At 46.9% G+C, this 18,568-nt stretch overlaps 2 protein-coding genes across 2 annotated transcripts in view; one reads left to right on the top strand and one right to left on the bottom strand.

Moving 5' to 3' along the window:
• LOC125446660 (uncharacterized) overlaps positions 1–18,568 on the bottom strand; it is a 47,741-nt gene that overhangs the window by 15,101 nt on the left and 14,072 nt on the right. The window contains exons 7-12 of the mRNA XM_048520400.2: positions 16,268–16,599; positions 6,568–6,769; positions 5,357–5,559; positions 4,898–4,993; positions 2,684–3,098; positions 515–610 (exon numbers count right to left, since the gene is read on the bottom strand). Of these exons, the coding sequence (XP_048376357.2) occupies positions 515–610; positions 2,684–3,098; positions 4,898–4,993; positions 5,357–5,559; positions 6,568–6,769; positions 16,268–16,599 (1,344 nt within the window). The remainder of the gene's footprint in view (positions 1–514; positions 611–2,683; positions 3,099–4,897; positions 4,994–5,356; positions 5,560–6,567; positions 6,770–16,267; positions 16,600–18,568) is intronic.
• Positions 6,516–17,410, top strand: LOC132206262 (zinc-binding protein A33-like). The gene is made up of 5 exons (XM_059639714.1): positions 6,516–6,862; positions 11,213–11,404; positions 13,188–13,210; positions 13,313–13,428; positions 14,493–17,410. The coding sequence occupies exons 1-5, from the start codon at positions 6,524–6,526 to the stop codon at positions 15,056–15,058; spliced, it is 1,236 nt and encodes a 411-aa protein (XP_059495697.1). The 5' UTR covers positions 6,516–6,523; the 3' UTR covers positions 15,059–17,410.

The raw sequence follows: 18,568 nt of genomic DNA, 5'->3' as shown, positions 1-18,568 counted from the left end.
TCTGTAAAAAATACAAAGCTCCTATATAGTTTCTGTACCTCCAGCAAGAGGAAATCAAAGCCACATTCAGACAGTAATGAAATTTCTTACTTCCATTTCTGGCCCAGCAATCACATGTCCACAGCAATATCACATGACAGAAAGGTCTTTCAGCATACCTTCCCTGCTCTGATGGTCAGTTAGCTCAACTGGCTGAATGGTTAGCTCACACAGTACAGCAATATCAACAGCGTGGGTTCAATTCCTGCACTGGAGAAGGTCACTGTGAAGGTTCTTGCTTTCTCAATTTTGCGGCCTCATCCGCAGGGTGACCCACAGGTTTACACTGTTATGTTATTCTCTAATAAGACTAGAAGCCCTAGGGTACCTATGGCTGCACCCCTCAGCCTGATACCAAATCAGCACAGTGTAGGCTTTTATGCCACAGTCCCTACCTCTGAACCTGGTTCAAATCCTGCCTGCTCCAGAGATATGCACGAACATTGATTAACAGGTTGATTAGGAAAAGATGGACCTTCACTGTGTTTATGTGGGTCTCTTCCTCCATCTGACTCTTATTGACCTCCGCCAGTTCTTGCTGCAGCAAATCCACCTTTTTCTGCAGCATGCCCTGGAACAACAGGAAGGAACAGCTGTTAGCGATCAGGAGGTGTATTCTCTGCACTGACCCGAGTACATGTGGAGGAATTTGTGACTGAGAGATAGTCAGATAGGTGCCATCTCACAGGATGTGATGATTTGTCAACAGCATGTTTAAGCCACATGTCATTATCCCTTTCCTTGAAAAGGTTGCAAAGTGCAGAAGCAAATGAAGGCGCTAGTCTGTGGGGACAGAATTGGGTCTTTGGATGTTCTTTTCTGATGTACAGATATAGCAGATGGACTTCTGTTTTGTCTAAAGACTTTTTTTCCCTTTATTCTTTTATGGGATGAGGGTGTCACTGGCTAGGCAGCATTTATTGCCCATCTCTAGTTGCCCAGACGGCAGTTCAGAGTCAACCACATTTCCGTGGGTCTGGAGTCATATTTAGGCCATTACAGGTAAGGATGGCAGTTTCCTTCCCGAAAGGACGTTAATGAACCAGATGGGTTATTCCAACAATCGACAATGGATTCATGGTCATCATTAGACTCTTAATTCCAGATATTTATTGAATTCAAATTCCACCATCTGCCACGGGTCACCAGGTTAACTGTCCAGCAATAACACCACTAGGCCATCGCCTCCCCATTTATTCCACAGTGTAATGTTATTACACTGCCTGATGATATTAAATCTGGTTATGTGGTATGAATTCAATAATAGCTTCATTTCTTTCCTATGCTGAATATGGTACAAGCAGAGGTGTGCACAGGAGTACAGGTGAGGTGATGGCCTCATGGAAATTTTACTAGACAGTTAGTGCTACCCCACGAAGGGAGTGGAAGTTCAATCCTGGAGTGCATTCAAAATAGAAAATCAATAATTTTTCAGGAGACTTTAAGAGAAATAGAGATAGTGCAGAAGAAGTGGCCCTGGGGTATTTTGATCATCCTTGACCCAATTACAAAGAAACACCAAAGACAGCAGCAGGCCATTCAGCCCTTCCATTCAACACAATAGTGGTTAATCACCCAATTCCATTCCCTGTTCCTGCTATTTTCCCCCAGACGTTTTGATCCCATTAAACCCCACGACCTACATAAGAAACATGAGCAGGCTATGCGGCCTACCAAGCCTGCTGCACCATGCAAACAAGATCATGGCTGCTCTTTTTGAGACTCAGCTCCACTTACCCACCCATTCACCATAACCCTTAATTCCTTTACTGTTCAAAAACCTATCTTTGCCTTAAAAACATTCAACAAGGTAGCCTCAACTGCTTCACTGGGCAGGGAATTGTGAAGGCTCCCAACCCTCTGGGTGAAGACGTTTCTCCTCAACTCAGTCCTAAATTTGCTTCCCCAGTATTTGGAGTCTTTGCCCCCTAGTGAAAACAAGTCACCGCTTCTGCTTTATCTATACCCTTCATAATTTTGTATGTTTCTATGATCCACTGCCCTTGCCCGAGCCCCACCCATTCTCCTAAACGCTAATAAGTAGTCCCCCAGTTGACTCAATCTCTCGTCATGAGTCAATTTCGGAATCGACCTAACGTACCTCCTCTGGCCACGGCACATCCTCTCTCAGCTCCTCCATGAAAACATGCAATATTGTAGTCTCTGTGATTTCTGCGGCAGTGAACTCCACAGGCCTCCCACACTCTCTCCTTTCTTTATTTCTTTTTCTTTGTCTCTCTGGGTGAAGACATTCTTCCTGGTTTCAGTCCTCAGTGGCATAGCCCTTTTATCATTAGGCTGTGACACCACCCCGCCACCCCCACACACACAAAATAAAAACCAAAAGAGCTGCGGATGCTGTAAATCAGGAACAAAAACAAAAGTTGCTGTAAAAACTCAGCAGGTCTGGCAGCACCCGTTGGGGGAGAAAACAGAGTTAACGTTTCGGATCCGGTGACCCTTCTTCAGAACTGTACTCTGTTTTCTCCTCCACGGATGCTGCCACACCTGCTGAGCTTTTCCAGCAACTTTGTTTTTGTTCCACACACACACACACACACACAATGTGAACTGCCTTTGAGGTCATTGCGAATTGAATGCCCCCCCACCCCACAACAAGGGCCCTTGTTTCAGTGCGCCGCACCTTGTAGAGTTCCACAGCCTCGGCGATGGGGCTGACCGCATGGCCCCGGTGTCGCCAGGACGTGGAGCACACCACGCAGATGGGCCTCTGATCGTCCCTGCAGAACATTTTGAACTTCTCGTCGTGCTCGGGACACAGTGACGGCGCTTCCCCCTGGCCCAGGCTCAGTTTCCTCACGCTCTCCACGATGTTGGAGACGAAGTAGTTGGGCCTGACGTTCCTCTGGATGAACTGGGTCCGGCACTGCGGGCACGTCACCTTGCCCTGCACCGGCGCCCAGTAGTTTCGGATGCAGTCTCGGCAGAAGTTGTGGCCGCAGTCTATGGTAACCGGGTCGTTGTAAAAATCCAGGCAGATTGAGCAGACCGCCTCATCCTTCATACTTTCCAGCACTCGTAAGGACGCCATGACGACTCACAAGTTTTACAGCAGACCAGGAAGTCACTGGCCGGAGAGGTGGGGAGAGCCCGCCTCTATTTGTTCCGTCTCTTTGCTATCGCGAAGAAGTAGCGACGCCTTTCAACTGCAAACATCGCTCGACAGAGACAAACTGAAAATTGCCATACACTCCTCTGAGCCGGCTGCCTCTGCCCCGCATTCTCCTCTTTGCGAAAACAAAACAACGCTGACACCCTCTTTTTACAAGAATGCTAGATTCTGCGATTCCTACCCACGCCTGAATTTATCAGCAACTTTCGATTTTGCAACGGGAAAGCACGATCAGATGTCAGCGTCAGCGCAATTAGAATGGGGTGTGGTGCATGCGGGCGTATACTATTTGAAAATAAGCACCTGCGTTTCTCTAGCGCCCTTTTGCGACTTCACACAGGCTCAAAGTCATAGCGATCTACAGGAGAGAAAAAGAACGTTCGGCCCATCACGTCCTGCAAAAAAGAGCCACCTAACTATTCAGAGATAATGGGAACTGCAAATGTAGAGAAGCCGTGATATCTAAGTCAGGAGCTGTGTTCGGGCCTAGTCCCTTCAACATCAGCCTTCCCGCTCCTCTGAGGCTGCTTGGCCTGCTGTGTTCATCCAGCTCCACACTTTGTTATCACCTGACTATTCAGTCCTATGTTCCAGACTTGGCCCTCACCTTTTCTGCCTTGGCGTTGAAAGGAGATGCTTAAATATTATTAAAAGGCTATAGATATAAAATGTTATTGTTTGTTTCAGACCCATTTTATTTCATATTTCATAACAATGTTATTGTTTATTTCAGACCCATTTTATTTCATATTTCATAACAATGTTATTGTTTATTTCAGACCAAGGAAATATTATATTGAACCATAGTCACGTCTTTTTTTCCCACTGTGTGTCAACGGCTGGGTCAGCACGTATTGCCAGTCCCGACTTGCTCTGAAGTCGTCATGAGCCTCCTCCTGACCTGCTGCAGCCTATTAGCATAACAGCCAAAAAGCCATGAGGGAGGATGTCCCAGGATTTTGACCCAATGGGCTGACAGTGAAGGAATTATATATTTCCAAGTCAGGATGATGAGTGGCTTAGAAAGGGACTTCCAGATGGTGGTGTTTCCATGTATCTGTTACCCTTGTCCTTCTAGATGATGCAAGCCATGGGTTTGGAAGGTGCTGTCTGGGGATCTTTAGTGAATTTCAGCAGTGCATCTTGAGGATAGTACACACTGCTGCTACTGAGCGTTGGTGGTGGAGGGAGGGAATGCTCGTGGATGTGGTGCAAGTCAAGCGGGCTGCTTTGTCCTGGATGGTGTCAAGCTTCTTGAGTGTTGTTGGAGCTGCACTCGTCCAGGTAAGTGGGGAGTATTCCATCACACTCCTGACTTATGCCTTGTAAGTGGTGTACAGGCTTTGGAGAGTCATGGGGTGAATTACTCACAGCAGTATACCTAGTCTCTTGTGGCTACAGTATTCATATGGAAAATGTAGTTAAGGTTCTGGCCAATGATAATCCCTGGATGATGATGGTTGTGGGAAATGGATACTGTGACAATAATACTGTTGAATGTCAAGGGGCAGTGGTTAGATTGTCACTTATTGGAGATGATTATTGTCTGACATTTGTGTGTTGTGAATGTTACTTGTCACTTATCAGCCCAAGCATGGATAATGTCCAGATGTCGTTGCATTTGAGTATCTAAGGAGTTGTGTATTGTGCTGAGGAGTTAGGCAATTAACAGCAGACATCCCCAGTTCTGAGCCTATGATGAAGAGAAGGTCATTGATGAAGTACCTGAAGATGTTTGGGCCTGGGATACTTGCCTGAGAAAATCCTGCAGAGATGTCCTGGACCTGAAATAACTGATCTCCAATAACCACAACCATTTTCCTAAGTGCCAAATATGACACCAAACAGCAGAAAATTTGCCCCGATTCCAGTTTTGCCAGGCTTTCTTGATGCTACACTCAGTTGAATGTAGCCTTGATGTCATGGGCTATCACACTCACCTCACCTCTGGAATTCAGCTGTTTTGTCTGTATTTGAACCAAGGCTGTCAAACAAAGGAACGGCCCTGGTAGAACTTGAGCTATCACTGAGCAGGTCATTGTTAAGCAAGCGACACTTAATAGCACTGTTGGTGATTCCGTCCATCACTTCACTGATGATTGAGGGCAGAATGGTGGGGTGGTAATTGACCAGGTTGGATTTGTCTTGCTTTTTCTTTGCAAAACAAATCTGGGGAGTTTTCACACTGTCAGGTAGATGCCACTGTTACAACTGTGTTCGAACATCTTGGCCAGGGGGTGGAAAATTCTGGAGCAGAAGTCTTCAATACTATGGCCAGAATGTCGCCAGGGCTCAATCTTTGCCATACCCAGTGCTTCCAACCATTTCTGGATATCAAGTGTAGTGAATCGAATTGGCTGAAGACTGATATCTGTTATGCTGCTGACCTAAGAACAAGGCCGAAGTGGATCACTCACTTGGTTCTTCTGACTAAAGGTGGCTGGAAGTTGTTCAGTCTCATCTTTTGTGCCAGTCATAGAATACAATTTCAGCAATGTGGTGAGAGACCATTCAGCCCATCAAGTCCACACTGACCCTCCAAGAAGGATCCCACCCAGCTCCAATGCCTCACATGGCCAATCCACCTAACCTGCACATCTCGGGAGAAAAGCAGAGAGCACAGCAAAAACCCATCCAGGCACAGAGAGAATGTGTAAACCCCACTCAGCCACTCACCCAAGACTGGGATTGAATCCATGTCCCGAGCAGGGTGAGACAGCAGTGTTAACCATTGTACCATACACATGCCTGAGTTCTCATATCCTTGAGGAAGGATATGTCTGTGAAGCCTTGTCCCATGGTGAGTTTGTTTAGATATCTGCAGTCCTAGGTTTAACCCAGGCCTGGTCCGGCAACCATATCATTCAGTCCTGAGCTAGCTCAGTCAGTTGTGACCATACTAAGACATTCTTGTGGTGAGACAGAAAGAGACCTGTATGACTTCTTCAGGTGAACCTAAGTGATTTCGTTTTGCCATGACAATGGATGATGGTGACTAAAGATAGCTTCCAGTGCAGTGTTTATAACTTTGAAATTAAAAAAAAATACGGTGGGGCTTGAACCCATCTCCTATAGTATTATACGACCTGAAATATGACCTCTCATCCATTACCACCACACTATGATGCTTCGTAAAATAAATCTACGGCTCCCTGAGGCTGTTGGTTTTGAACCCAACCTTTGCGAAAGTGTTGCTTCCACAAAGTTATCATTGGAGCGAACCCCATATAACGCGATTTTTAATTTTGTTTTAACATCTCCAAATAATGAGACCGCCTCTTCCCCCACACCCTTTCTTCCTGGGGAAAGCGAAAGTAGTGATATGAGAGAGAGAGAAAAAAAATTTTCGGAATGGAGGCTAGAAAGCACCTAGAGGACTTGAGCAAAGACGTCACCTGCTCCATCTGCCTGGAGTATTTTGACGAGCCGGTCTCCCTGGATTGTGGGCACGTTTTCTGCAGGGGCTGCATTCTGGTCTTCTGGGATGGTGGGAACTGTTCCTGCCCGGAATGTCGCTGCCGGCTGCCGGCGAGGGCACTCAGGCCCGACAGACGGATGGCCAATATCGCGGGCACTGTCCGCTCCCTGACGGCCGCGCTGGGAGATGGAGGACACGGCCAGACACTCGGCCCGTTGTGCGGGACCTCGAACGAGCCTCAGCACCGGAACGCCAGAGGCAGGCACGCCAAGGTGGGACCCAGCTTCCTTTTGAAGGACCGTGGTGGGTGGGAGGAGGGTGGCGGGGGTAAGAATTCTTGAACTTTCTTCACTATGTTACTCATTTAACTGCTTCTGTAAATGCCAAAGAACTGATTGAGCTGAGTCAACTGGAGGGGTTCTTCGATCATGTTCTTAGCTTGGCGATATCCACCTCTATAATGGGCGACATTAACACTTTATTTTTAAAAAAACTTGCATGGTTCAAAGACACAAGGCAAATAGACTATGAACGAAAGTTGCTGGAAAAGCGTTTATTTTCTCTCAAAAGGGTCCCGACCCGAAACGTCAAGCCTTCCTGCTCCTCTGATGCTGCTTGGCCTGCTGAGTTCATCCAGCTCTACACTGTGTTATCTCAGATTCTCCAGCATCGGCAGTTCCTACTATCTCTGCTGGAAAAGCTCTGCAGGTCTGGCAGCATCAGTGGAGGAGAAAACAGAGTTAACGTTTGGGTTCCGTTGATCCTTCCTCAGAACTCATTTCGATCACCGGACCCAAATCGTTAACTCTGTTTTCTCCTCCACGGATGCTGCCAGACCTGCAGAGCTTTTCCAGCAACTTTGTGTTTGTTCCTGATTTACAGCATCCGCAGTTCTTTTGGGTTTTTTTATTTAGACTTTGATCGAATCCGTTTGATCTATAAGTTGTTCCTGACCTCCAGGATATGAGTTTTCATTTGCCATCATCCGAGAATAAAAAAGAGAACCTAACACTCCCTATGGCATTACCCACTCTCCACATCCTAGGGATCACCGTTTCTTACTGATCAGGGCGTCCTCGGCCAGCGTCCATCGGGAGGAAAAGAACAAGATAACTCCTGTTACTACGGTAGCACCAAAAGGAGAATCTCACAGCTGTGGAAGTGGGCTCCTGCTATCAAAACAGGATGTTCTCGCAGTAAGAAAGTTTGAGAACAGCCTGCTGTACATCCTGAACACTGTTAAACACAGAGATGCATTCGTTAAGAAAAAGAGTTCTGTTGGATCAAGTTTGTTCACTTTTTCACTGATCTGAACTTGATGTGCCTTCTCTAAGACATCATGGAATTCCTCAATACTTTGTGGTCAATCAACTTCCTTTCCTGGGACTGAGCTCCCTTAGAGACCAACACTCGTCTGCCTATTGTATCCCAGAACTTTCTCCAGATTTCTTAACAGCAAAAAGCCATACAACCGCTCTGGACCCCTCACTTGGTCCTCGGTACAGAATCTGTGCAGTTCATATGAGTTCGTCCACCTGCCCAGCAGTTCCAATGTGGAGCCTGCTGCTATCTCTGTCTCTTTTGCCACTTATCTGCAACCTTTAAACCCCACTGACTCTGAAGAGTCCCATTATAGCCCTCACAAAGAGCCCCTCCTCTGTTGCTGGGCTGAACTAAATACTGCCACCTAGTGATCAGAGATAATGGGAACTGGAGATGCTGGAGAATCCGAGATAACAAAGTGTGGAGCTGGATAAACACAGCAGGCCAAGCAGCATCTCAGGAGCACAAAAGCTGACTTTTCCGGCCTAGACCCTTCATCAGAGAGGGGGATGGGGAGAGGGAACTGGAATAAATAGGGAGAGAGGGGGGAGGCAGACTGAAGATGGATAGAGGAGAAGATAGGTGGAGAGGAGAGTATGGGTAGGAGGTAGGGAGGGGATAGGTCAGTCCAGGGAGAACGGACAGGTCAAGGAGGCGGGATAAGGTTAGTAGGTAGGAAATGGAGGTGCTGCTTGAGGTGGGAGGAGGGTATAGGTGAGAGGAAGAACAGGTTGGGCAGGCTGGGACGAGCTGGGCTAGTTTTGGAATGCAGTGGGGAGAGAGGGATTTTGAAGCTGGTGAAGTCCACATTGATACCATTGGGCTGCAGGGTTCCCAAGTGGAATATGAGTTGCTGTTCCTGCAATCTACGGGTGGCATCATTGTGGCACTGCAGGAGGCCCAGGATGGACATGTCGTCTAAGGACCGGGAGGGGGAGTTGAAATGGTTCGCGAATGGGAGGTGCAGTTGTTTACTGCAAACCGAGCATAGGTGCTCTACAAAGCAATCCCCAAGCCTCCGCTTGGTTTCCCCAATGTAGAGGAAGCCACACCATGTACAGCGGATGCAGTATCCCACATTGGCGGATGTGCAGGTGAACCTCTGCTTAATGTGGAATGTCATCTTGGGGCCTGGTTTGGGGGTGAGGGAGGAGGCGTGGGGGCAAGTGTAGCATTTCCTGCAGTTGCAGGGGAACGTTCCGGGTGTGGTGGGGTTGGAGGGGAGTGTGGGGCAGACAACTGAGTCGCGGAGAGAGTGGTCTCTCCGGAAGGCAGGCAAGGGTGGGGATGGAAAAATGTCTTTGGTGGTGGGGTCAGATTGTAGATGGTGAAAGTGTCGGAGGATGATGCATTGTATCCAGAGGTTCATAGGGCGGTATGTGAGGATTAGGGGGATTCTCTTGGGGCGGTTATTGCGAGGGCGGGGTGTGAGGGATGAGGTAGGGAAATGTGGGAGACATGGTCGAGGGCGTTCTCGACTACTGCAGGGGGGATGTTGCGGTCCTTGAAGAACGAGGACATCTGGGATGTGCAGGAGTGGAATGCCTCATCCTGGGAGCAGATGGGGCATAGGCAAAGGAATTGGGAACAGGGGATGGAATTTTTGCAGGAAGATGGGTGGGACGAGGTGTATTCCAGGTAGCTGTGGGTTTCGGTGGGCTTGAAATGGACATCGGTTTGTAGGTGGTTGCCTGAGCTGGAGACAGAAAAGTCCAGGAAGGTGAGGGATGTGTTGGAGATGGCCCAGGTGAACTTGAGGTTGGGGTGGAAGGTGTTGGTTAAATGGATGAACTGTTTGAGCTCCTCTTGGGAGCATGAGGTGGCGCCGATACAGTCACCTAGTGAATCTTGAAACTGCTCTGAAAAGGCTGACAGTCATAGATTGTTGGCTTGCTTGGCCCAAAAAAAACGTTTTCCATCACAACTTATAACAGAGAGTATTGTTCTAGGAACTTTCCAAAACTGTGGGAAGGTACGAATGCAAGATCAAAATAAAGAAGGTACAATTATCTAGAGAGCTGAAAATCAACAAAGATCTGATCTAGTGGGTAACAGTGTAGGGCTGGAGGAACACAGCAGGCCAGGCAGCATCAGAGGAGCAGGAAAGTTCACATTGTGGGCCGGGACACTTCTTCAGAATTGGGGGAGGGGAAAGGGAGCTCAGAAATTGAGAGAGGAGGGGTGGGGCTGGGGATGGTAGGTGGGATGGTGATAGGCAGGGAGTGGTGGGGATTGGTCAGTGAAATGAGAGGAGCGATAGGTGGGAAAGAAGATGGACAGGTTGTGTCAGGTGAAGGAGGCAGGGAAGAGAGGGAGATAATGGGAACTGCAGATGCTGGAGAACCCCAGACAACAAAGTATGGAGCTGGATGAACACAGCAGGCACCTGAAGAAGTTACCCTCCTCCCTCTGGACCAAACTCAGGGGATCCCTAGCTTTTGTGCTCCTAAGATGCTGCTTGGCCTGCTGTGTTCATCCAGCTCCGCACTTTGTTGTCAGGGATGAGAGGGAGGGTTGGTCATGGGATGAAAGAGAGGCTGGGGAGATTTTGAAACAGGTAAAATCCTCATTTAGGCCTTGGGATGTAGTCTCCCAAGGCAGAATAAAAGGGTCTGCTCCTCCAGTTTCCAGGTGGTGTCGTTATGACACTGGAGGATGCCCGGGACTTGGGAGGAGATGTTGTACGTGGGCCTGACAGGGTTAATGTTTGGAAGAATGTGGATAGCCCCATGACCATGTCAGGAAACTAAATTTACAGCTTCTGGCATGAATATCAAGCAAATTTGGTTGTTGTTCTCTTAATCTGATTTTCAGAAATACAATAAGTTACAAACTACTGTGTCACCAATGACTCTGTATCTCAGCTAACGAGACCTAAGAGATGAATTGTCCCCATCCAGAACATATCACAACTAGAGCTATGTTGTTGTTTCTTCACTGTTACTGCATCAAAAATCTGGAACTCCCCTGCTTAACAGCACTGCAAGTGTCCCTACACCAGAGCGACTGCTGTGGTTCAAGAAGGCAGCTGACCATCATATTTGCAAGGGCAGCTAAGAACAGACAAATGCTCAGCTCTCCGGCAACGGTCAGATTCAATGAGTGAATAAAATTAATTGGTCGATTGTTTTCTCATATATGCTTTGTTTAACTCTAAGACACTCTGATTCAATACTTTTGAGATGGGAAGTTAAGAGCTGTTCTCACTCTTCTTTTTCACTCAATCCTCTCATCTGCTTTAGATTCTACCACTCACTGAAGATGAGTTTAATGCTGCATTGTTATTGTTGCAGGGCAAGGTAAAGGAGCTCACAAAAAATATGGAAGCTGAATTTATCAAGCTACACCAAATTCTTGATCGAGAAGAACAGGCAGTGAAAAGACGACTCCAGCAGAGACAGCAAGAAGTATTGCACAGGAGCAGGTTTGACAGCAGGGCAGCAGCTGAAGTGAATCCTTCCTTCCTACAAGTGATGTGGAATTTTCTGCAGGTACTTACTGAACCATTTGCTCCCATTGTTTAAACCATCATGCAGGTAACACTCTTACTGGCCAAGGCAATGAAACACCAAAATCCAATTTAGGAAATGGATATTTAATTCATTTTTTAAAAAAAAGCTAATCTCATTCAAACTTTGGAAAATTTGATAATGAAGACTTTAGAAAGGCAAGTATGATTTGGCTTCAGTTTAACATCCGTAACACTGAAGAAATTTTTTTAAATTCCTGATGGGGCTGGATGTTTTATTCAGAACAAGACGATTTTCACATAATAAGAGTCATAAAGCACGATGCCACAGAATCGTCAGGATAAGGATGTAATACATCAGAACAATATTAGGCAAAGGGGAAGTGTAGGGAGGGAAAAAGAGTGAACTTGCTTTACAATTAGTTTAAATACAGTAAACTTTGGAATTTTATTGTGTCTAATATAGAGAAATTGTGTTCTTCAGAAAAAGAAATTGTTGGAGAAACTCAGCAGGTATGGCAGCATCTGCAGAGAGAGAAAGCAGAGTTAACATTAGGACTGACAGCGGCTGAGGCAAGGAGGTATATATGATGAAGACAGAGAATAGAGGGGAAAGGAGTGTGCAGATGTGGGATGGAGCCCAGACAGAGAGAGAGAGTCAGGCAGACAAAGGAGTGGTTGATAGCAAGCCAGGAATGGATAAAGCTGCTATGGGGACCATAAGAGGGTGAAGATGGACTGGCTGTACTGAAAGCAGCCGTGCTATGACAGGGACCGGGTTGTGAGGGTGGAGTAAGGACACGGATTAAGGTGTTCAGGTCCGAAAATTATTGAACTCAATGTTAAGACCCGAAGGCTGCAGGGTTCCCAAGCAGAAAATGAGATGCCGTTCCGTTCTTCCAGCTTGCGCTAAGCTTCACTAGAGCTCTGCCGCAAGCCTGAGACAGAGATGTCGACCAGGTGGTGTGTTGGGAGTAGTAGGCGACTGGAAGCTGGGATGGCATGTTGTGGCCACTTTTGAAATACTGTGTTCCATTCTAGTTTCCTTTCTATAGAAAAGATTTGCAAGAATGTTGCCAGGGTTGGCAGATTTGAGCTATAGGGAGAGGCTGAATAGGCCGGGGCTGAAGGGTGACCTTATAGAGTTTTGTAAAGCCATGAGGGCTCTGAATAGGGTGAACAGCTAAGTCTTTTTCCAAAGGTAGGGGTGTCCGAAACTAGAGGACATAGATTTAGAGTTAGGGGGTAAGATTTAAAGGGACCTAAGGAGCAAATATTTCACGTAGAGGGCGGTGCATGTGTGGAACGAGCTGCAGGAAGGGTTTAGAGAAATATGGGCCAAATGCCGGCAAATGAGAGTAGACTAATTTCGGATATCTGGTCAGCATGGTCAAGTTGGACCGGGGGGTCTGTTTATGTGCTGTGTAGCTCTATGACTCCATAAACGCACTTGTGTGTGATTTATCAGTCCGCGAGATGTCTCCAGATTGTAGCTTTACACTTGCTTTATTTAATGGCTGTAATGCTTAGTCAGGTCCCATTCTTCCTGCTTCTCTGATGCAGCTTGGCCTGCTGTGATCATCCAGTTCTACACCGTGTTATCCCAAATACTTCTTATTGGGGTTATAATAAGGAGACAAAACTCCAAGCCAAGGTTCAGTGATTGATTAGGAAAATAATGAAATATCAAAATACTGAACCAAACTTAACACAACAGGTTACCCTTTGATATTTAAACAATAACCACAATCAAGGCTTGGAATATGACTCCACCAAGTCCATATTTATGTTTTTTTTTATTTCAGGACATGAAAACAGTTCTTAGTGGGTAAGTACTTACAGATTTTGTTATTCGATTTCTGTCTTTGCGCTGTGAAAGCTATGTAGTGTTGAACTCTCAATTGTTAACAGCTTCTCATTGTTTTTGAAGACCCAGTGAAGAAATCAAGCAGGAAGATCAAGTTCCAGACAATATGTTGATGGGTGAATTTGGAGGCCCCTTTCAGTATACTGTCTGGAGGCAGATGAGAAAATCTATCAAACCAGGTAGACCTGATCAACGTCTACATACCAGCTAGCCTTTCAGTTCATGCTGATTCCAATTTAGAGAGTACTGTACGCCACTGGGTTTCAAAATCTTGGATGACCATTATCAAGTATCATCCACTTGTTCATTTAGTTCAGAATGAGTTTAGGAACACAATCCGATCTCACCTGACAAGAAGCTCAAGTTACTTTCCTCTGACATGACTGAATTAGGTGGGGAATCATGTTATAATCTTTGATATGGACACCTTATGAATCAGAAGTGGTAAAGCATTTAGTTCCATGAGGGGGAAATTTGACTTATCCCACCCCAATTCATCTGGGAACTGAAATGCATGGTTTTGCACACCCTGGTCTTGGGACAGGTATAACACTCATATTGCATCAAATCATTACAGCATCCCCACAATGTGGAAACTGGCCCTTCGGCCCAACTAGTCCACACTGACCCTCACAGCATCCCACCCAGACCCATCCCCCTATAACCAAGCTCATCTACACATCTCTGAACACTAAAGGCAATTTAATATGGCCAACCCACCTAGCCTGCACATCTTTGGACTGTGGGAGGAAACTGGAGCAAACCCACACAGACATGAGGAGAGTGTGCAAAGTCCAGACAGTCGGCCAAAGGTGTGACTGAACCCACGGATCCTGGCGCTGTGAGGCAGCACTGAACCAATGCTACCGTGTGGGATTCCCGGCTGGCTGGGTAAATTAAAACCATCCAGAAATCAAGGGTGACTGTAAGAGTTGAAAGAGACATTGATTTGTTGAGGTAAAGCATTGAGATGTTCATGTTGTCACACTGCAGCCACTGGTACGTAACTTGAAGAGAGCGGAGATCTCTTAAGTGCCTGTGAACCTATGTTTGTGTAAAACTGTGTAGATGATGTCAAGATAAGTTGAAATGCTTTGAGTGGCTGATATATTGCTCAAAACTGTAACGGCAGTCAGAGTTAAATGTGAGTAAAGTGTGGTATTTAGATGTAAATATATCCCAAACTCAATGTACCACTTTCCTAAGTTACAGCATCAACACTAATATGTTTGTTTCTTTCCAGCATTGGCCAATTTGACTCTGTGCCCACAGTCTGCTCACCCTCGTCTCATCTTGTCTGAAAACATGACCCAAGCAAGTGTTGGTTATGTGCAACAGCGCCTTGCAAACAATTCAAAGAGGTTTCTACGTCGCATCTGCGTGCTGGGATCGAGAGGATTTACGTCGGGCAGACACTACTGGGAAGTTGAGGTGGATCGGGGGGCCAAGTGGATCCTCGGGGTGGTGCAGGAGTCAGTTCAGAGAAAAGAGCTTGATGATCTGACCACGCCCAATGGCTACTGGGTCATAAGTCCGCACACAACCAGTTGGCTGCAGTGGCTGATCGACATCTTTGCACAGAAGGAAAGGACTTCACAAAAGCTTGACCACCTTGTGCTTCAGGTGAATCCGAAGAGGGTTGGTGTTTATTTGGACTACGATGGAGGTCAGGTGTCATTTTACAACGCAGAGGACATGTCTCACTTGTACACCCACAGTGGCAGGGCAATGACTGGTAAACTGTTTCCACTCTTTTCGCCGGGGACTGCCTCAAACAATCAAATGAAACTTCTCCAGTTCTCACCGTAAATCCAGCCTGTCCTGGGCTTTACCGCAGCGCTAGTCACCTTCAACAAGCACTGAACAGAAACTGTTCGCGTTTTTAACGAGTTGCATCATACATCTCCTCAAAAAAAGTAACACGAACCATGGTGGCCATTCCTCTGCCTCCACTGGATAGGATGACACATCCATCACAAAACCAAGCCTTCCACCCATTGCAGTAGGACAGGGCAGCTCACAAGAGTGCGGAAATTAATGTTATTGATACAAGTAGAGAGAAAGTACGAGAAAAACACGAGGGACAGAATTTCAACAAAACCCTAGGAATGAGCATCCTTTCCCATGTCTTGAAACTGAAGGGGAGAGCCACTCCCTTCTAAATAGCTCAATGATCATTACAGTTGCTTGCAAATCAATACTAACTGCACTTGATTTACATTTTGGACTTATTAATCTGAATGCATATGGCTGTTAATTGGGCATACAACGTAATTAGAAAAACTCAAGAAATGGCAGCAGGATGATAAATTACACAAGTAAGTTCTCCGCTCATCATCACATGGTCACATCAGACACACTTAACCGCCTGCTCCCCATATCCGTGTGTTACCCTGGGAAATTAAAAATCTGTCCATCTCAGTTGAGTCCATCTATGTGACAACACATTCACAAACCACCAGGGGTAGAGAATTCAAAACCTTTCTATGTATTCTAAAACTAAATGGTGAGAGACTCCGGGGAACTCCAACTCAATTCAGTCAAGCATTAGTTTGGAATGTGGACCCCTAGACTGGCACTATGAGTTTTTCACCAATGTGAAATGGGTTTCACTTGGATGCCAATCTTGCACAGTAACTACATCCTGGACCGGAAATCTCATTAACAGATGAAACATAAACCTTAGACATTGGATCCCTCACAGTACCATCTTGGATGTCCAGTCACTAAATCAAGAAGTGGAAAATTTAACTAAAGCTGACACATAACATTACACAAATAATGAACAGGGAACGGAGTGGGATTTGCACTTTGGATGAATGAATGAACGAATGAATGATTTATTGCCAATGTATCTTAAAGATACAGTGAAACGTGTTTTGTTGCCACAATTCAGTGCCATTTTGAGTTACAAGGAGGGCTTCTGCAACATGTTCCAGTCCTCAAGGAGTCCCATTCTGGGAACAGTAATAACAGCACCGACGCCCCAGGAGACCCCTGTTCTGCTGCTGTTGCTACCTTGCCAACAGCACCAAAATCCAGGATCTGGCCACTGCCGCTGCCGAAAGTCCAGGTTCTGAGCCTACTGCCACCAGGGCACCTCCACTGCTAAGAATCCAGGCTCTGGGCCTACTGCCACCAGGAGTTCCTATTTGAGGCACCGCTGCTGCCAATAGTCCTGCCGTAAGAGTGAAGGCTCCGGGCCTACAGCTGCCAAGAGTGCAGGCTCCAGGACTATCACCACCAAGAGTGCAGGCCCTACCGCTGCCAAGAGTGCGGGCCCTGGGCCCTACCGCTGCCAAGAGTGCAGGCCCGGGCCCCACCACCGCCAAGAGGGCAGGCCCCGGGCCCTACCGCCGCCAAGAGTGCAGGCTCCAGGCCCTACTACTGCCAAGAGAGCGGGCTCCGGGCCCTACTGCTGCCAAGAGAGTGGGCCCCGGGCCCTACTGCTGCAAAGAGTGCAGGCCCCAGGCCCTACTGGGAGTCCTGGTACATTCTGCTGACACTGTAGCCACTAGCCTGCCAACACCAATCTGGCCTTGAAGATGAAGAGATAGGAAGAAAAGAGAAAAGACAAAAAGTCCATAGAGATGATGCCACCAGGCTGGAGTGCAGGGGTGCCAACGAGCCCAAACACTACCTCGTGTGCTGGTGCCTTCCTGGATCTCCCTTTTTAAAGTAATTAATGTTAAACCTGGCCTAAAATGCTATACGATCTCGGGAAAATTATAGGTTCAATGTATCAGGCTAATTATGTATGGAAGAAATCTGAAATAATAAGCAAAGGTGAATATATTTTGCAACGTTCCCACAAACGGGAATTGGCTGAATGAAACATTTAGCTTCATTTGCTGTGACAAACCTCGCTGGCTAGGTTGGTGATTTTGTATCACTTTCCCTGCCAGTTATTTCAAATAATTGTTATTCTTTTAAACAAAATGTTTATCCAAGCGAGTGTATTAAGTGCATCTCTGAGCAGTTTCTACCTGCCCACTCACAATGGGGGTGGTTTCTATTTATCCACACGGTCGGGTCCTCTATGGATTTTTACCTCCGTGGGAGCAATTTCTCTTATCAACTCTGGCCAGATCCCTCATAATTTTGAAGACTTCTCCGACATCTCTCCTTGGCTTTCTTTTGTGCAAGGAATACAATCCTTACCTCTCCAATCTATCCTTCCAACTGATGTTTCTCATCCTTGGAACCATACTTAGAAACTTCATTTGCCTTCACATTATTCTGAAGTCAAGTGCTCGGAGCTATACCCAATATTGTGCACCAGCTGCGGACTAACCAGTGTCCTCTATAAATTCAGCATAAGCTCTCCGATGTTGTACTTGATGCCCCTATTAAATGAAGCCTAGAATACTGCATGCTTTATTGACAGCTCTTTCTGCCAGCTTTCATGACTTTCGCACATAGATGCCCAGATTTCCTTGCCCCTGTACTCTCTTAGAATAGGACCCTTTGTATTGTAAGATAATAAAATGTGAGGCTGGATGAACACAGCAGGCCAAGCAGCATCTCAGGAGCACAAAAGCTGACGTTTCGGGCCTAGACCCTTCATCTGCGAGGGGGATGGGGAGAGGGAACTGGAATAAATAGGGAGAGAGGGGGAGGCGGGCCGAAGATGGAGAGAAAAGAAGATAGGTGGAGAGAGTATAGGTGGGGAGGTAGGGAGGGGATAGGTCAGTCCAGGGAAGACGGACAGGTCAAGGAGGTGGGATGAGGTTAGTAGGTAGATGGGGGTGCGGTTTGGGGTGGGAGGAAGGGATGGGTGAGAGGAAGAACCGGTTAGGGAGGCAGAGACAGGTTGGACTGGTTTTGGGATGCAGTGGGTGGGGGGGAAGAGCTGGGCTGGTTGTGTGGTGCAGTGGGGGGACGGGATGAACTGGGCTGGTTTAGGGATGCAGTAGGGGAAGGGGAGATTTTGAAACTGGTGAAGTCCACATTGATACCATTAGGCTGCAGGGTTCCCAGGCGGAATATGAGTTGCTGTTCCTGCAACCTTCGGGTGGCATCATTGTGGCACTGCAGGAGGCCCATGATGGACATGTCATCTAGAGAATGGGAGGGGGAGTGGAAATGGTTTGCGACTGGGAGGTGCAGTTGTTTGTTGCGAACTGAGCGGAGGTGTTCTGGAAAGCGGTCCCCAAGCCTCCGCTTGGTTTCCCCAATGTAGAGGAAGCCGCACCGGGTACAGTGGATGCAGTATACCACATTGGCAGATGTGCAGGTGAACCTCTGCTTAATATGGAAAGTCATCTTGGGCCCTGGGATAGGGGTGAGGGAGGAGGTGTGGGGACAAGTGTAGCATTT

This window comes from Stegostoma tigrinum, chromosome 34 (genome assembly GCF_030684315.1).
Source record: "Stegostoma tigrinum isolate sSteTig4 chromosome 34, sSteTig4.hap1, whole genome shotgun sequence".
Taxonomy (NCBI): domain Eukaryota; kingdom Metazoa; phylum Chordata; class Chondrichthyes; order Orectolobiformes; family Stegostomatidae; genus Stegostoma; species Stegostoma tigrinum.
Note: the sequence above shows the minus strand (reverse complement) of the source record. Positions and strands in the feature narration are given on the sequence as shown.